This window comes from Gaeumannomyces tritici (genome assembly GCF_000145635.1).
Source record: "Gaeumannomyces tritici R3-111a-1 unplaced genomic scaffold supercont2.6, whole genome shotgun sequence".
NCBI lineage: Eukaryota > Fungi > Ascomycota > Sordariomycetes > Magnaporthales > Magnaporthaceae > Gaeumannomyces > Gaeumannomyces tritici.
This window is the reverse complement of record NW_008804550.1, coordinates 1,974,283-1,986,724: the sequence shown is the minus strand read 5'-3', so window position 1 is coordinate 1,986,724 and position 12,442 is coordinate 1,974,283. Positions and strand designations below refer to the sequence as shown.

Sequence of the window (12,442 nt, the reverse complement as noted above, 5' to 3'; positions counted from 1 at the left end):
GATCGATGCCGCAGCCATCGTGAGGGTTTCAGCTGCTGCGAGTCCCGTGCTCCAAATGTCGTCCCATGCCCAGCCAGCCCAGCCAGCCCACATCCTTCCACCAGCTTCCCTGGTCGTCCGTGCGTACGCTCCCTGACTCCAGCCACCGGGCATTCTCTTTGTCGCCCGAGCGAGCCCAAAAGCTTAATTGTCTGGCGACTTTTCCATGGTCTTGCCCACAAGCGCACGTCAAAAGGCTGACTCGGACAGCGAGCTCGAACGTTTTGTGCTCAGGGTCGTGTCAAACCGCGCGATGTAGCGGTACCGAGGAATATGCTTTTCTTTTCTTCATTTTTGTTTGCGTCCGGCTCTGACAAGTCGTGTTGTCCTGCCACTCGGACTATATACTATATGTGTGCGGCAACTATATCCGTCATCGTCTTATCAAGACATCCGTCCCATCCAGCGGGTCTGTCGGCCCCGCCATCCAGCTGCAGACATCATTTACCGCAGTCACTTGCGAGCTTCCAACCAGACCATCCGTGCGATGGACGCACACAGCCCTGTTACAGTACAGTACTTACATGTCAACCTACATTATGCCGTCCCTCTGCTGGATCGCTTCCGTCCATGCACGAGCGCTTGGCAACATGGAGTCGGGTCAAGTTCATGGGAGGACAACCCCTTTCTGTCGGCCGCACTAGTAATGCATGCTCCGCTACCCCGCACCAGACCCTGACAAGACCGGTTTGGCCCCCCTGCCGAACGAGCCCTGCCATGGGAAGCTTGATGACAAACACGGTCCAAGAGAACTTGCTTACTTGCATGATCAAGGCGTGCGATAACCGCGGATACATCGACATGACATGTATGGAAGATGCGCAAGTTTACTAGTACCATGGCGAGGAATCATGCCATCCCGAGCTGCAACCGTCGACTCGGGGAAGAACATGACGCTGCCGCCAGCCGGCTGAACCACACCAAAAAAAACATATCCTAAAGTCCGAACACTTGAACCCGCGTCGCCCTAGACCAGTCCGCCCCCTTCGTCAGCACCTTTAGTGCCCCTCGACCTGCCGCACGACCCTGCTGACCGCCTCGTCGAGCGACTCGGCCTCGACGGCGCCGACCAGCTCCATGTTTCCGCCGACCTTGGCGCCGTAGTCGCCGCCGAAGCCGTCGCGCAGGTGCAGCGCGAAGAACTTGCGCATCATGCCGCCCACCCCGCCCTGCGCGTCCGCGTCCCCGCACTCCTGCTCCCCGTCCAGCAGCTCGACCTGCCAGTCCGCCTCGGGCGTCGTCGTCGACGTGGCGCGCTGCAGGCTCGCCAGGAACTCGCGCTGGGTGGTGCGGAACGAGCGCGCGTAGAAGGGCGCGTTGCGGAACCGCGCGAGCTCCGCGTCGGGCAGGGAGAGCAGCCCCGCCGTCGCGCGGCCGACGGTGCCGATCGTCGTCGTGATGAACTTTACGTCGCCGCCGTCGATGAGCCGCGCCGTGCGCTTCTTGATGTCGAAGCCCCACTGTCTTTTTGTGGTTAGCTTGCTGCTTTTGATGTGGGCAAAAAAAGTCATGTGGCATGAGTGGGAGGGGGGGGTGGGGGCGTCACTCACGCTGCCGTTCACCAGGTTGTACTCGAGCCAGGGGTTCGTCACGACGGCGATCCACGTCATGCCCAGGGACTCGATCAGGTCGCGCGGCCGCTTCTTGGCCTGCAGCAGGGGGGTCTGCTCCAGCAGCGGCGTCGGCTCCGTGTCGCTGCCGAACTCGGTGGGCAGCACGACCTTGACCCCCGCGCGCGCCGCCGCCCGGATCAGCGGCTCCTGCTGCTCCATGGACGTGAAGCCCAGCAGCAGCACCAGCGCGTCCTGCCCGGCCAGCGCCTCGGCCAGGAACTCCGCGTCCGAGTAGGAGCCGCGCTCGACCCGGGCCACGCCAGCCGGGAAGGTGGCGCTGCTGTCGGGCCGTGTGATGACGGTGACGGTGTGGATTCCCTCGGCCAGCAGCGCCGCTACCGTCGGGTCGCCGACGTTGCCCGAGGCGCCGACGATGGCGATCTTGCGGCCCTGCTTGGGGGAGGTGGCGGCGGCCATGGCTTCGGCACTGGAGTCGGGTTTGGGTTCGTGCAAGGTTTGGTGACGCAATCTATCAGATGGGGAAACAAAACCTCGACGGATGTGGTCAAGGTAAACAAAGCAACCAAGAAAAGGGGGTGTGTTTGAGATAAGCGTTCGTCCAAAGTTGGAGTGTTTGCTGTCCTATAATAATAGCCTTTCAAACGACCTGTCAAAACATGCGACTCTCCGCCCGTTATTTATATTTCGGAACCTCATGCGCTCGGTATCTGCCAGAACCTTGCCCATCCCTTATTTCCTCAATCGCCGTCCGGGCCTTCCATCGGATCGGAGCAGTAGCCCATCGTGATGACCATCTCGTCGGGCTTGGTAAGCTCCGATCGGCCGGGCGATGCACTCCTAGATCGGGTAAGCAGCTGCCCGCATGCAATATGGCCCAGGAGGCTGTGTTGATTTGCTAGCAATCCATCCTTTCCCAGCCTTGAATCCGCCTCGAAACTAAGAGGATGTCATTTCGTCTAGGTGAGATTTCTAAGCATCTCCCGGCTCGGGCCCGACTAGCCAATGAGGATTGGGAAATGCCCGAGATCCTAGATGGGGAATGCAATCCCTCTCGGAAACGAAGATGCAAGACAGTCTACGGATTGAATTACCAATATTCCAGTCTAGGCCTACTGCTAGTGTAGACGGTCAGCAAAATTCTGCATGTGGTTCAAACGTGCACCAAGCCAAGATCAGGGGCTCAGGGGACTTTCCCAGGAAAGGGGCTGTCAGCCAGTCGGCAGCGTGTTAGAGCGCATCACGTTGATAGCCATCTCGGGGAATGGAAAATCGAGCTGGTTTGGAATATGCAAGAGAGTTCTCGAGGTTATTCTAATTAGAAATCTAGATTAGAGCAAGCATACGATGGCTATGAGCTCGTCCCACGTCTCCTATCCACTCTCCTTCCGTTCCCCAGAGGAGCCACGCTACCACGAGCCCTCAGTATCCCCTTGGCCGACATTCACACGACCTCCTGGCTCCGTCCTAGGCGCCGATGGCGCGTCGTCGGGCCCCATGACGAAGCTCTGCAGCCCATCCAGGAGTCCCCCCAGCGCCGCGGCCTGCTCCCGGCCCGCCACCCTGGCCGCCTCCCGCTCGCCGCCCCTCAGCCGTGACGCCTCGCGCCACGTCTCTGCCAGGAACCGCTCGCCGGCGCCGGCGGTCCCGAGCCACGCGAGCTTGGCAACAACCTCCCGCGCCACGTCCCACTGCGCGAGGCCGGCCGCGGCGGAGCGGTCCATCCACCGCTCCACGAGGGGGTCGAACCAGCCTTGGACCTCGGCGATGCCGTCGTTGCTGCCATCTGGGCCGGAGGACCCTAGTGGTGGTGATGATGGTATTGCCGCCCCGCCGAGGAGCACGTATGCGCCGATGACGGTCCGCCAGAGCCAGAACTGCATCCACGACTCGGCGGGGGTCAACGGCGGCGGCGGCGGCGGCGGCGGTGGCAGAGGCGGGCTTCCCTGCAGCCAGGCCACGAGGCGGGGCTCGACGACCCATGTGGCCCAGTTCATCTCGTAGATGACGTGCATGAGTAGGTACGCGGCAGTCATCCACGCTGCCGCGGGGATTGGGTGCGTCAGGGAGGAGTAGGTGGACGACGATGCGATGCCGCCGCCACAGTCGCATTCGGGTGAAGAGAGATGGGTGATCCCAAAGTAGTTTGGGATCATGTTGGCCGGGTCGCCGCCCTGGACAAGGAAGATTGGCGTTGCGGGCACAACCCCGAACGCCTCCTTTGGGTTCGGTGCGGATGTGGCAGCGTTGCGGGCTGCTGCAATAAGTGAAGCAATGCTATTTTTTGCAAGACTCTCCTAGTTAGGTATCTGTTGAAGGAAAAGGAAGTCTGATGGGATGATGTGTATGCCATGTGGAAACTTACACAAGCATCACCCGCGGCACCATCGGTGGCACCGTCTTTCCCTGCACTTGGACGAGACCAAAGAGTCCGCGCATGTGAGCGGCTCCGGCCTCGTCCTCCCCCATGGCGGTATCCGAAAGGGCCAGGCGAAGGGTCGAGGTTATGGATGTGTCATATAATTCCGGGCGCCCCTCGTCGATGAGCTGCTGGAGGATCCGCATCTTCTCGATCTTGTGGTAGAGGTAAGTCTCCTCCACGGGCTTTACGGAGCCGCCGAGCCACGAAGCGTGCACGCACGTGCACGTGATGATGCTGTGAATCTTGAGGGAGTCCAGGGATCCGTTGAAGCTATGAGCAAGCAGGGCTTGCTGTGTCAGTACGATGTGCTTGCTGTTGGGGTCAAGTTGGAGGTTAGGAAACCCACATTTGTACAGGGCTCTGGAAGAACGGGATCATACTGGAGGCCAGATGGCGGTAGTCGATGTCTAACGCTCATAGGCGTAAGTGTTTGCTGCATGACATACAGCGGATACGTATAAAAAGGGGCGGTTGGATCGTCTATTCTCTCGACTCACGGTGTTGAAGCATCTCATACGATTTGCAGGGCATATCGACTGGAAGACTGCTGAAAGGCCCGACGGGAGGGGCAGACGGTAGGAGCCACGGCGACGGTGTGCCTGCCAAGTTGCTTGTAGATGCTGCGGGACTCCCGGGGTTCACCGGTGAGTTCGTGGCCCGAGTCGGGGATCTCGACACGGTTAGATGCCCGCTGACTGTCGAGACGGCGGCGGAGCCCACGGGGTATTGGCACTCTGTGCCCCTGACCAAGCAGGATGTGCTAGTAAAGCCTGTTTTAGCCTCCGTTGTTCTCTTTTTGCCAGAGGTCAGTAGTACGTTTGAGTGCTAACGTGAAGACGTACCATACTGGCTTCTCGAGCGAGCAGCGAACGTGCTTTTTCTTGCACTCGGCGCAGCCGTTCCGTGTCCGCTTATGAGGAGCACGCGTTCGACGCGTGTGCTGAGGTGTTGGGTCGAGATACTGGGGCGCCATGATTCCGCTTGGCTATGCCAGGGGCGTAATTGGTGCCCTTGCGTAGTCGAGTCCGGGTAGGAGATACCATTGCCTCCAGGCATCGGGTGAGTTTCGCCATTTTATTCTCGACACCTCCTTCATGACGTGGACCCCAAAGCTGAAAGGTGCCTCGGATGTAATGACGAGGATTGGCTTGCCACTGCTTGATGATATGGAGGAAAATATGGATACGCGACCGAAAATGTGCCTGGTTTGGGAAGTTGGGGTTGATGGTGGAGATGCCGATGGGCCATTGTATAGACCAAATGCAAGCCCTCGCATCTCCAAACGCAAATCCCGGAGCGATTGCCTCTTGCCTCCCCCTGCCAGGCAACTAGTACATAGAGCTAGGCAGGCCACGTAGGTAAGCATGTGGCTCGGAGAGGGCGAGCCCGAAGGAGTGCCGCCATGATAGGCTGATGCATCGGGGCTGTTGGTGTAGCAATCAATGATACAATGCAGCCCTGTGGATTTGTCTGTGGGGCGGCGAGCTGAAGCTTAACTGGATTCCATATCAAGCTCATGTTGTGTTGCCCGGCGTCTGACAGTGGGGGCGACTCACTGGTTGGCATTGCATGGCTTCCTGCAGGCTAGCCCTACGAACACGAGAACACGCAGTGTGAGCATTGACGAACCTCTCTTTTATGTGCAGACTATGTGATGATGCAACCCCGATTTGCATGTTGATGCTCTTTTGGGACCGGTCCGCGCCATGCTGACAACTTACATACATGTGCTATGTAGGTCGTTACCTGCTCGCGACTTCGTAGTTTCGTAGGGGGACCGACAAGCCACTCGGCAACCGCGTTCGTCTCCCGACCCTCCTAAGAACCCATATATGGGTGTCTCCCCTTCGGCATCATGTTGGCAATTTCAACCGCATATACTCTCCATCATACTCGCTCGGCTGCGTTTCAGCTCGTGCCCTAGGAGGCCGCCAGCTTACTGACGAGGCAGATTTGTGGGGAAACCCTCCGGACCCCGTTCAACAAAGCCCGATTCTCGCCCTCTCTTGGCATTGAACACAAAGAACGAGCCCGTTTTTAGCCGACAGTATGGCACCAGGCTCACCAGGGGCTTTGTCTCGGGTATTCTATAGGGGGCGCGCTTATTAGTTGCATCCCACCGTCAGCGCTACCAGGCACACCTGCGGCGGCAAATGGCAGGCTTCGTCGTGATAAGGGAGCATGCCTTATGTCAGACATTCAGCCCCAATTCCATAACCCGATATCTTTGTGCTACCAGTATTTCGATGTGCTTTTTTGAACTCGGAGGCATTGGTGGAAGCAGAAGATGGCAACTTCATTGATGAAACCACTTATCGGCTTAAGAAATCGCGAATGGGAAAACTACCCCAGGTTGCTGGTTGTGGGCCCGCCGCAAGATTGACTGTTTGGCGAAGCTGAAGATAAGCCGACAGGAGCTGGCAGGTTTTCGCTTCATGGAGATGCTAGGCTGGATCCAGTGTTTTATGTGGCCCAACAGCCACCTCGGCAACTCTTCCACCGAAGCGGGCCCATTGGCCGATCTCGGGGTGTTGGAGGTGACGCGGGGGCGGGACCGTTGAAGCTCAAAGCTTGGGGTTTCCATACGTGGGGCTTCGACGGGCAGAAACACTGACCCGTCGGTTGGGGGGTCTCGACCTGACTCGAAGCCTCTCCTCACTCCAGACCTCAGCTTCTTTTCCCCTCGACATCGAGTTTCTCCCCCAGCATCGACCGCTCACACGGTAACGGCACCATCTACACAAGCAAGATTGTGTCACCTCCCCCAGCAACAGCTAGCCCACCATGAAGCTCCTCTACCCGACGTCGCTCAGGCTCGACGTGCCGAGCCTCGAGGGCTTTGGCGTCAGCCTGCACCCGTACGACGTCAAGAAGCACATCCCGGAGGAGCTGGTCGACGCCGAGGTGCTCATCACCTGGACCAACACGGCCGACAACCTCAAGGACGCCGTCAAGCGCCTCACCAAGCTGCGCTGGATCCAGTCCCTGGCCGCGGGGCCCAACGACGTCCTGGGCGCCGGCTTCGACCCGGCAAAGATCAAGATCACCACGGGCTCGGGCCTGCACGACCACACCGTCGCCGAGCACGCCCTGGGCCTGCTTCTGCTCGCCGCCCGCCGCTTCGACGAGATGCGCGACTACCAGCTCAAGCGCCAGTGGCCCGGCCACCTGGGCGGACCCCAGCCCGACCGCCCGGCCGACCGCTTCACTAGCTTGCGCGGCGCCAACGTGGTCGTCTGGGGCTTCGGCAACATCGCAAAGACCCTGACGCCCCTGCTGGTCGGGCTCGGCGCCAAGGTCACGGGCGTCGCCCGCAGCGCCGGCGTGCGCGACGGCGTCGAGGTCTACGGCGAGGATAAGCTGCCCGAGCTGCTGCCGCGCGCCGACGCCCTCGTCATGATCCTGCCCGGCTCCGACTCGACCCGCCACGCGCTCAACGCCGACCGCCTGCGCCTGCTGCCCAGGCACGCCTGGCTCGTCAACGTCGGCAGGGGCACGTCGGTCGACGAGGACGCGCTCGTGGCCGCGCTCAAGAAGGGCGAGCTCGGCGGTGCCGCCCTCGACGTCTTCGAGACGGAGCCCCTGCCCGAGCCGTCGCCGCTGTGGGACGCCCCCAACGTCTTTGTCAGCCCCCACGCCGCCGGCGGCAGGCCGCAGGGCGCCGAGGACCTGATTGCCTACAACCTGCGCCGCTTCCTTGCTGGCCAGGATCTCAAGAACATTATATAGTTGTATGATTGTGTATATACGTAGCAAAAATGGGTGGTGAGGAGATAAAAATTGAAAGTGATACATCTGTCGTCTCTTGCTAGCAGACACAAAGTAGTTCAACGAGCGATGTGAGTAAACACCGTCCAAGGCCATCTTCTTTGTTGGCTGTAACTTGCATGTGGAATCTTGCCTTGAATGATTCCATCTGCTGCATGTTCGATTACTGAGCCGTGCTCAACCCGGGCAACAGGTGGCCGAGTTCGGGGTTTGATGGTTTTCGGCCTAATGCCGACCTGCATATTCCTGGCGGCCGGTGAAATACGGGTGCTCTACTCCAGGGGCAAATTCTAGACACAACTGCAAGCCACTACCACACCAACAACACGACAGCCCATGAAGACGCGCATGAATACCACCCTCATCGAGTCGCGCGTATCCCATGAGTTGACCGAGCAATATCCCATTGTCTCAGTCATATACTTCATATATCACACCAGGCAGCATGGCTGTGGGCATTACTGAGCAGCGCTTTTACCATGACAGCTTCCACAAAAATGTGCGTCTGAAGGACGACGGGTATAAAATGGAAAGGACTACCATGGATCGAAGCAGCACGCCAGGATTGCCAAAGCCAACCTTCCCAAATCGCAGAGGCTCCTTACCCTAAATCTGAATCCCGAAAAGCCATACCCACCCAAACCACCATGTCTTCGGCCTCCTCCCCAGACCACTACGACTTCATCTCCCTCGGCTCCGGCGAGGGCGGCAAGTTCACGGCCTGGACGCTCGCGCGCGACCAGGGCAAGAGGTGCGCCGTCATCGAGCGCCAGTGGGTCGGGGGCTCCTGCCCCAACGTGGCCTGCCTCCCGTCCAAGAACTACGTGCGGTCGGGCAAGGTGGCGCATGAGCTGAGCCTGGGCGCGTCCTACGGCCTCGGCGCCTACACCGCCGCCGCCGCCGGGCAGGTGCGTGCCTCAATGGCCGAGGTCAAGGCGCGCAAGACGACCATGGTGCAGGGTATGGTCGACCTGCACATGAACATGTTTCGCGACACGGGCGTGGAGCTCATCCGGGGCACGGGGCGGTTCGTAGGCCCAAAGAAGATCCAGATCGACGGCGGCAGGGTCGTCACGGCGGACTCGATCGTCATCTGCACCGGGTCGACCTCCAAGGTCGACGGCGGGGTTCCGGGTCTGGTGGAGGCGCAGCCGCTGACGCACGTCGGCATCCTCGACCTCGACCATCTCCCGCTGCACCTACTCGTGCTGGGCGGCGGCTACATCGGGCTGGAGTTCGCCCAGACGTTCCGGCGGCTCGGGTCCGATGTGACGCTGGTCGAGCACAACGCACAGATCATCAAGCGCGAGGACCCAGATGTTGCCGAGGCGCTGGCGGGGGTGCTCGCAGCCGAGGGGGTCAAGATACTCACCTCTGCGAGCGTGATTCGGGTCACGGGCAGGTCGGGGGACTCGGTTACGGTGACGGTGGACCAGCAAGGGAAACGGCACACCATCACGGCGTCGCACATGCTCGTGGCGACGGGGCGGACGCCCAACACGGCCGACATCGGACTCGAGACAGCCGGTGTCGAGCTCGCAGGCGGTGGCGGGGCGGGCCACGTCAAGGTCGACGCACAGCTGCGCACCACGGCGGACGGTGTCTTCGCGGTCGGCGACTGCGCCGGCAGCCCGCACTTCACGCACATGGGTTTCGACGACTTCCGCGTCGTGCACGACCAGCTCTCTAACGTCGTCGAGGCCCGGCGGCGGGCCGGCGGCGTGGCGGGGCGGCAGGTGCCGTCGACGCTGTTCACGTCGCCCGAGCTGGCGCAGGTGGGGCTGCGGGAGCGCGAGGCGCGCGAGAGGGGGGTGGCGGTCCGCGTGGCGAGGCTGCCCATGGCGGCGTTCCTGCGCGCGCGCACCCTTGGCGGCGGTGCGGCGGCCGTGGGGTTCGCAAAGGTGCTGGTCGAGGCTGACGGCGATGGGATTCTGGGGTTCGCGGCGCTGGGGCCGTCGGCGGGCGAGATGCTGCCCGTCGTGCAGCTGGCTATGAGGCTGGGGGCGCCGTATACAGAGATCGCGAACCTGATCGTGGTCCACCCGACCATGTGCGAGGGTCTGGTGCAGCTTTTTGCGTCGGTGCCGGCCCGGAAATAGCGGCGAGGTGTGGAATCTGGTGTTGGATAACTGCCCGATACTTTGTCATCCATCTGCCTGCACATGGCCAACTCTACCTGTGTCCGAAGTTGTCATGGTTTGGCCAGGGTCTCGTGTAAATTGACAAGCCAGCCTTGAGCCTTGGAGAAGCTCTTTCTTTGTAACAACCAACTCTCATTCCCATTGGAGTTTCTGTAGATAGATGCCGATGGGAAGGGTCGAAGGCGAAAGTTGACACGTGTATATCTTAAGAGCTGGATGAGAGGCGAAACAAATATGCTAATGGATGGCAGCTTTGTTCAGCGGCTGGTGATGTAATCAATCAGACCTGAGCTCTTTCACGCCAGCAACGAGTCATTGTGGCGTGTGGGGCGTCGTTTTTAGAACACTCCGGAATGGACCCACCATACAAGCCCCTGAATTAGCTTGTCGGCAGACCCTGACCCTGTTCGCGACGGACCGTTGGCCAGACCTCTGGGCCCCTCCAAGACGGACGACATGAGCTGATTCTGGCCGTCTTGCCATCAGCAACCACCGAGATCAATCGTCTTGCACCCTCTTTTCCCACCTATATATCCGCCGACGCTAGCTGGTGCCTCTCCTGCTCGTCCGCCAAGCCCAGTCCGTCGCACAACGCGCAGCTGTCCGACCTCGCCGACCCTGTCACAGGCTAAACACCACCGTCAGCCTCGTGAAGATAGCGACCCCCTAGACATACACGCGCCATGGCACGACGTCAACACCTGACCTTGGTGGTCGCCTTCTCCATCGTCGCATTCCTTACGTTTACGTACATGCTGTCGTCATCCGGCAGCCGCCTGCCCAACACACCAGCGGTCTCTCTGGGGCAGCCGCCGTCCGGGAAGCAGTCCGTCCCCGACCAAGATGCGAGCAAACCGAACCTGGCAATATCCCCCGACATCCTCACCGGAGGCTCCATTGCGCCCAAGCTGGAGAACGCAACACTAAAGTAATTCAGCACTCCTGGGGCTCTGTGTCAGACCTAGAATCACACTGCTAACTCGTCCCTCCCTACCACCAGAGCCGAGCTCGGGCGCGCGTCCTGGAAGCTCTTCCACACAATGATGGCGCGGTTCCCCGAGAAGCCGAGCGAGGACGACAGCCTGGCGCTCAAGACGTACATCCAGCTGTTCGCGCGCCTGTACCCCTGCGGCGACTGCGCCTCGCACTTCCAGAAGATGCTCAAGCAGTACCCGCCCCAGACCTCGTCGCGCAACGCCGCCGCCGGCTGGGCCTGCTTCGTCCACAACCAGGTCAACCAGAGGCTGAAGAAGAAGGAGTTTGACTGCGCAAAGATTGGCGACTTTTACGACTGTGGCTGCGGCGACGACAAGGGCAAGAAGAAGGACGCGAGGTCCGCAGGGGACGGGACGGGCCTGACACTGGAGAAGGAAGGGTGAGTCCGCGTGACATTATTATGAGACCCGATCATTCTCATTCAGAGAAGGAAGCTGATATGGTTCACAACCAATAACCAGGCTTACCCGCGGAGGTTGATACGCTTTCCTGGTGCACCCCGCCACGTTACTGGAATCTCATCGTATATATTTGCATAGGTGTTGGAGCTTGGCGCATACGCTGTGTTTTTCTGGTTCGCTTTCATTATCTTACTGATTCTCTCTAGACTCTGTGGGTTGCGAGCGGTTTGCCAAAGTATAAGCAGCAATATATCTTGTATGGAAAGGACATGTCCCATCAGGGAGTGCACAGGTACCGGCGCGCCTCAACCCCCCTCGCAACACAAGCCCGCCCACCTTACCTCTGATCCCCTTCGTGTCCTTGCTATCAAGTCAGTGTTACTTGAGTCAGCACGCCATGCTCAATATGAGAGTCCTCGACAGCCACCCGCGATGTCATTGGGCTCATCCGTCCCACCATACAGCAGCCGATCCCCGCCACCATTGATACTTTGCTACATCTTTATACTGCTACCTAGGATTTGCTATACCCAAGAGCGCGCAGGCGTAGCAATAAGGTACCCATCTAGGCTGTTTACTTGCTCCCAGTTCCCCAGTCTCCTGCTCTTTCACACATTATCCCCCGTGCGCCAGGGCAGCAGACCCGACAGCAACAAACAATTCGAATAGGGCCGGCAACGAACGCAACGACTCCAGAACTCTATGGCTGAACAAGGCACCTCGGGGTTCCGTTTACACTTCGAGCGGGTGTAAAGCGCGGTTGCGTGTGTCCAAGGCAATGCTCGAGTTTCAATTGTGTCTGCAGTGCTGCAATCCCGCGGTTGCGAGATCTTATTCTTGGAATCACTGCCTGATCTCCTCCATATAGGTAGCAAACTTTGGAGCGAAGATTCTGCCTTGAACGAGCTGGCTGGCAGATTCTACTACCCAGGCCTGGCAGTCTCTCTGAGCGACCCTCTTGCTGGTCGCGGGCTGAGTCGGGCTGGGTGCCCAAGTACATATTAATGGGAAAGGGAATAGGATTTCGACAGCTTACAGTATCGGTAATCGAGTTCAGCGACGTTTCCGGAACTTTGAATTTGGTAGCGCTGGCTTCGAACGGGC

General features: G+C 59.7%; 5 protein-coding genes across 5 annotated transcripts; 3 read left to right on the top strand and 2 right to left on the bottom strand.

The window, feature by feature from the left end:
- Positions 1-944: 944 nt before the first annotated feature.
- GGTG_11049 (hypothetical protein) lies at positions 945-2,230 on the bottom strand. The gene is made up of 2 exons (XM_009228929.1): positions 1,590-2,230; positions 945-1,499 (listed from the first exon to the last, which is right to left on the bottom strand). Exons 1-2 carry the CDS (start codon positions 2,067-2,069, stop codon positions 1,038-1,040), a joined length of 942 nt encoding a protein of 313 aa, XP_009227193.1. The 5' UTR covers positions 2,070-2,230; the 3' UTR covers positions 945-1,037.
- Positions 2,231-2,890: 660 nt separating this feature from the next.
- On the bottom strand, positions 2,891-5,342 carry GGTG_11048 (hypothetical protein). The gene is made up of 5 exons (XM_009228928.1): positions 4,875-5,342; positions 4,530-4,792; positions 4,379-4,439; positions 3,976-4,302; positions 2,891-3,887 (listed from the first exon to the last, which is right to left on the bottom strand). The coding sequence occupies exons 1-5, from the start codon at positions 5,003-5,005 to the stop codon at positions 3,020-3,022; spliced, it is 1,650 nt and encodes a 549-aa protein (XP_009227192.1). The 5' UTR covers positions 5,006-5,342; the 3' UTR covers positions 2,891-3,019.
- Positions 5,343-6,601: 1,259 nt separating this feature from the next.
- Positions 6,602-7,833, top strand: GGTG_11047 (hypothetical protein). The gene has a single exon (XM_009228927.1). It carries the CDS (start codon positions 6,817-6,819, stop codon positions 7,759-7,761), a length of 945 nt encoding a protein of 314 aa, XP_009227191.1. The 5' UTR covers positions 6,602-6,816; the 3' UTR covers positions 7,762-7,833.
- A 483-nt stretch (positions 7,834-8,316) lies between these two features.
- Positions 8,317-9,975, top strand: GGTG_11046 (hypothetical protein). Its single transcript, XM_009228926.1, has one exon. It carries the CDS (start codon positions 8,448-8,450, stop codon positions 9,897-9,899), a length of 1,452 nt encoding a protein of 483 aa, XP_009227190.1. The 5' UTR covers positions 8,317-8,447; the 3' UTR covers positions 9,900-9,975.
- Positions 9,976-10,362: 387 nt separating this feature from the next.
- GGTG_11045 (FAD-linked sulfhydryl oxidase ALR) lies at positions 10,363-12,290 on the top strand. The gene is made up of 3 exons (XM_009228925.1): positions 10,363-10,869; positions 10,942-11,316; positions 11,399-12,290. Exons 1-3 carry the CDS (start codon positions 10,625-10,627, stop codon positions 11,415-11,417), a joined length of 639 nt encoding a protein of 212 aa, XP_009227189.1. The 5' UTR covers positions 10,363-10,624; the 3' UTR covers positions 11,418-12,290.
- Positions 12,291-12,442: the final 152 nt, after the last annotated feature.

Coding starts and splice junctions, on each gene's coding strand:
- GGTG_11049 (XM_009228929.1), bottom strand. CDS start 2,069: ATGGCCGCCGCCACCTCCCCCAAGCAGGGCCGCAAGATCGCCATCGTC. Junction 1,500..1,589: donor ACAACCTGGTGAACGGCAGC/GTGAGTGACGCC, acceptor ACAAAAAGACAG/TGGGGCTTCGACATCAAGAA.
- GGTG_11048 (XM_009228928.1), bottom strand. CDS start 5,005: ATGGCGCCCCAGTATCTCGACCCAACACCTCAGCACACGCGTCGAACG. Junction 4,440..4,529: donor GTATGAGATGCTTCAACACC/GTGAGTCGAGAG, acceptor TATGAGCGTTAG/ACATCGACTACCGCCATCTG. Junction 4,303..4,378: donor TTCCAGAGCCCTGTACAAAT/GTGGGTTTCCTA, acceptor GCTTGCTCATAG/CTTCAACGGATCCCTGGACT.
- GGTG_11047 (XM_009228927.1), top strand. CDS start 6,817: ATGAAGCTCCTCTACCCGACGTCGCTCAGGCTCGACGTGCCGAGCCTC.
- GGTG_11046 (XM_009228926.1), top strand. CDS start 8,448: ATGTCTTCGGCCTCCTCCCCAGACCACTACGACTTCATCTCCCTCGGC.
- GGTG_11045 (XM_009228925.1), top strand. CDS start 10,625: ATGGCACGACGTCAACACCTGACCTTGGTGGTCGCCTTCTCCATCGTC. Junction 10,870..10,941: donor CTGGAGAACGCAACACTAAA/GTAATTCAGCAC, acceptor CCCTACCACCAG/AGCCGAGCTCGGGCGCGCGT.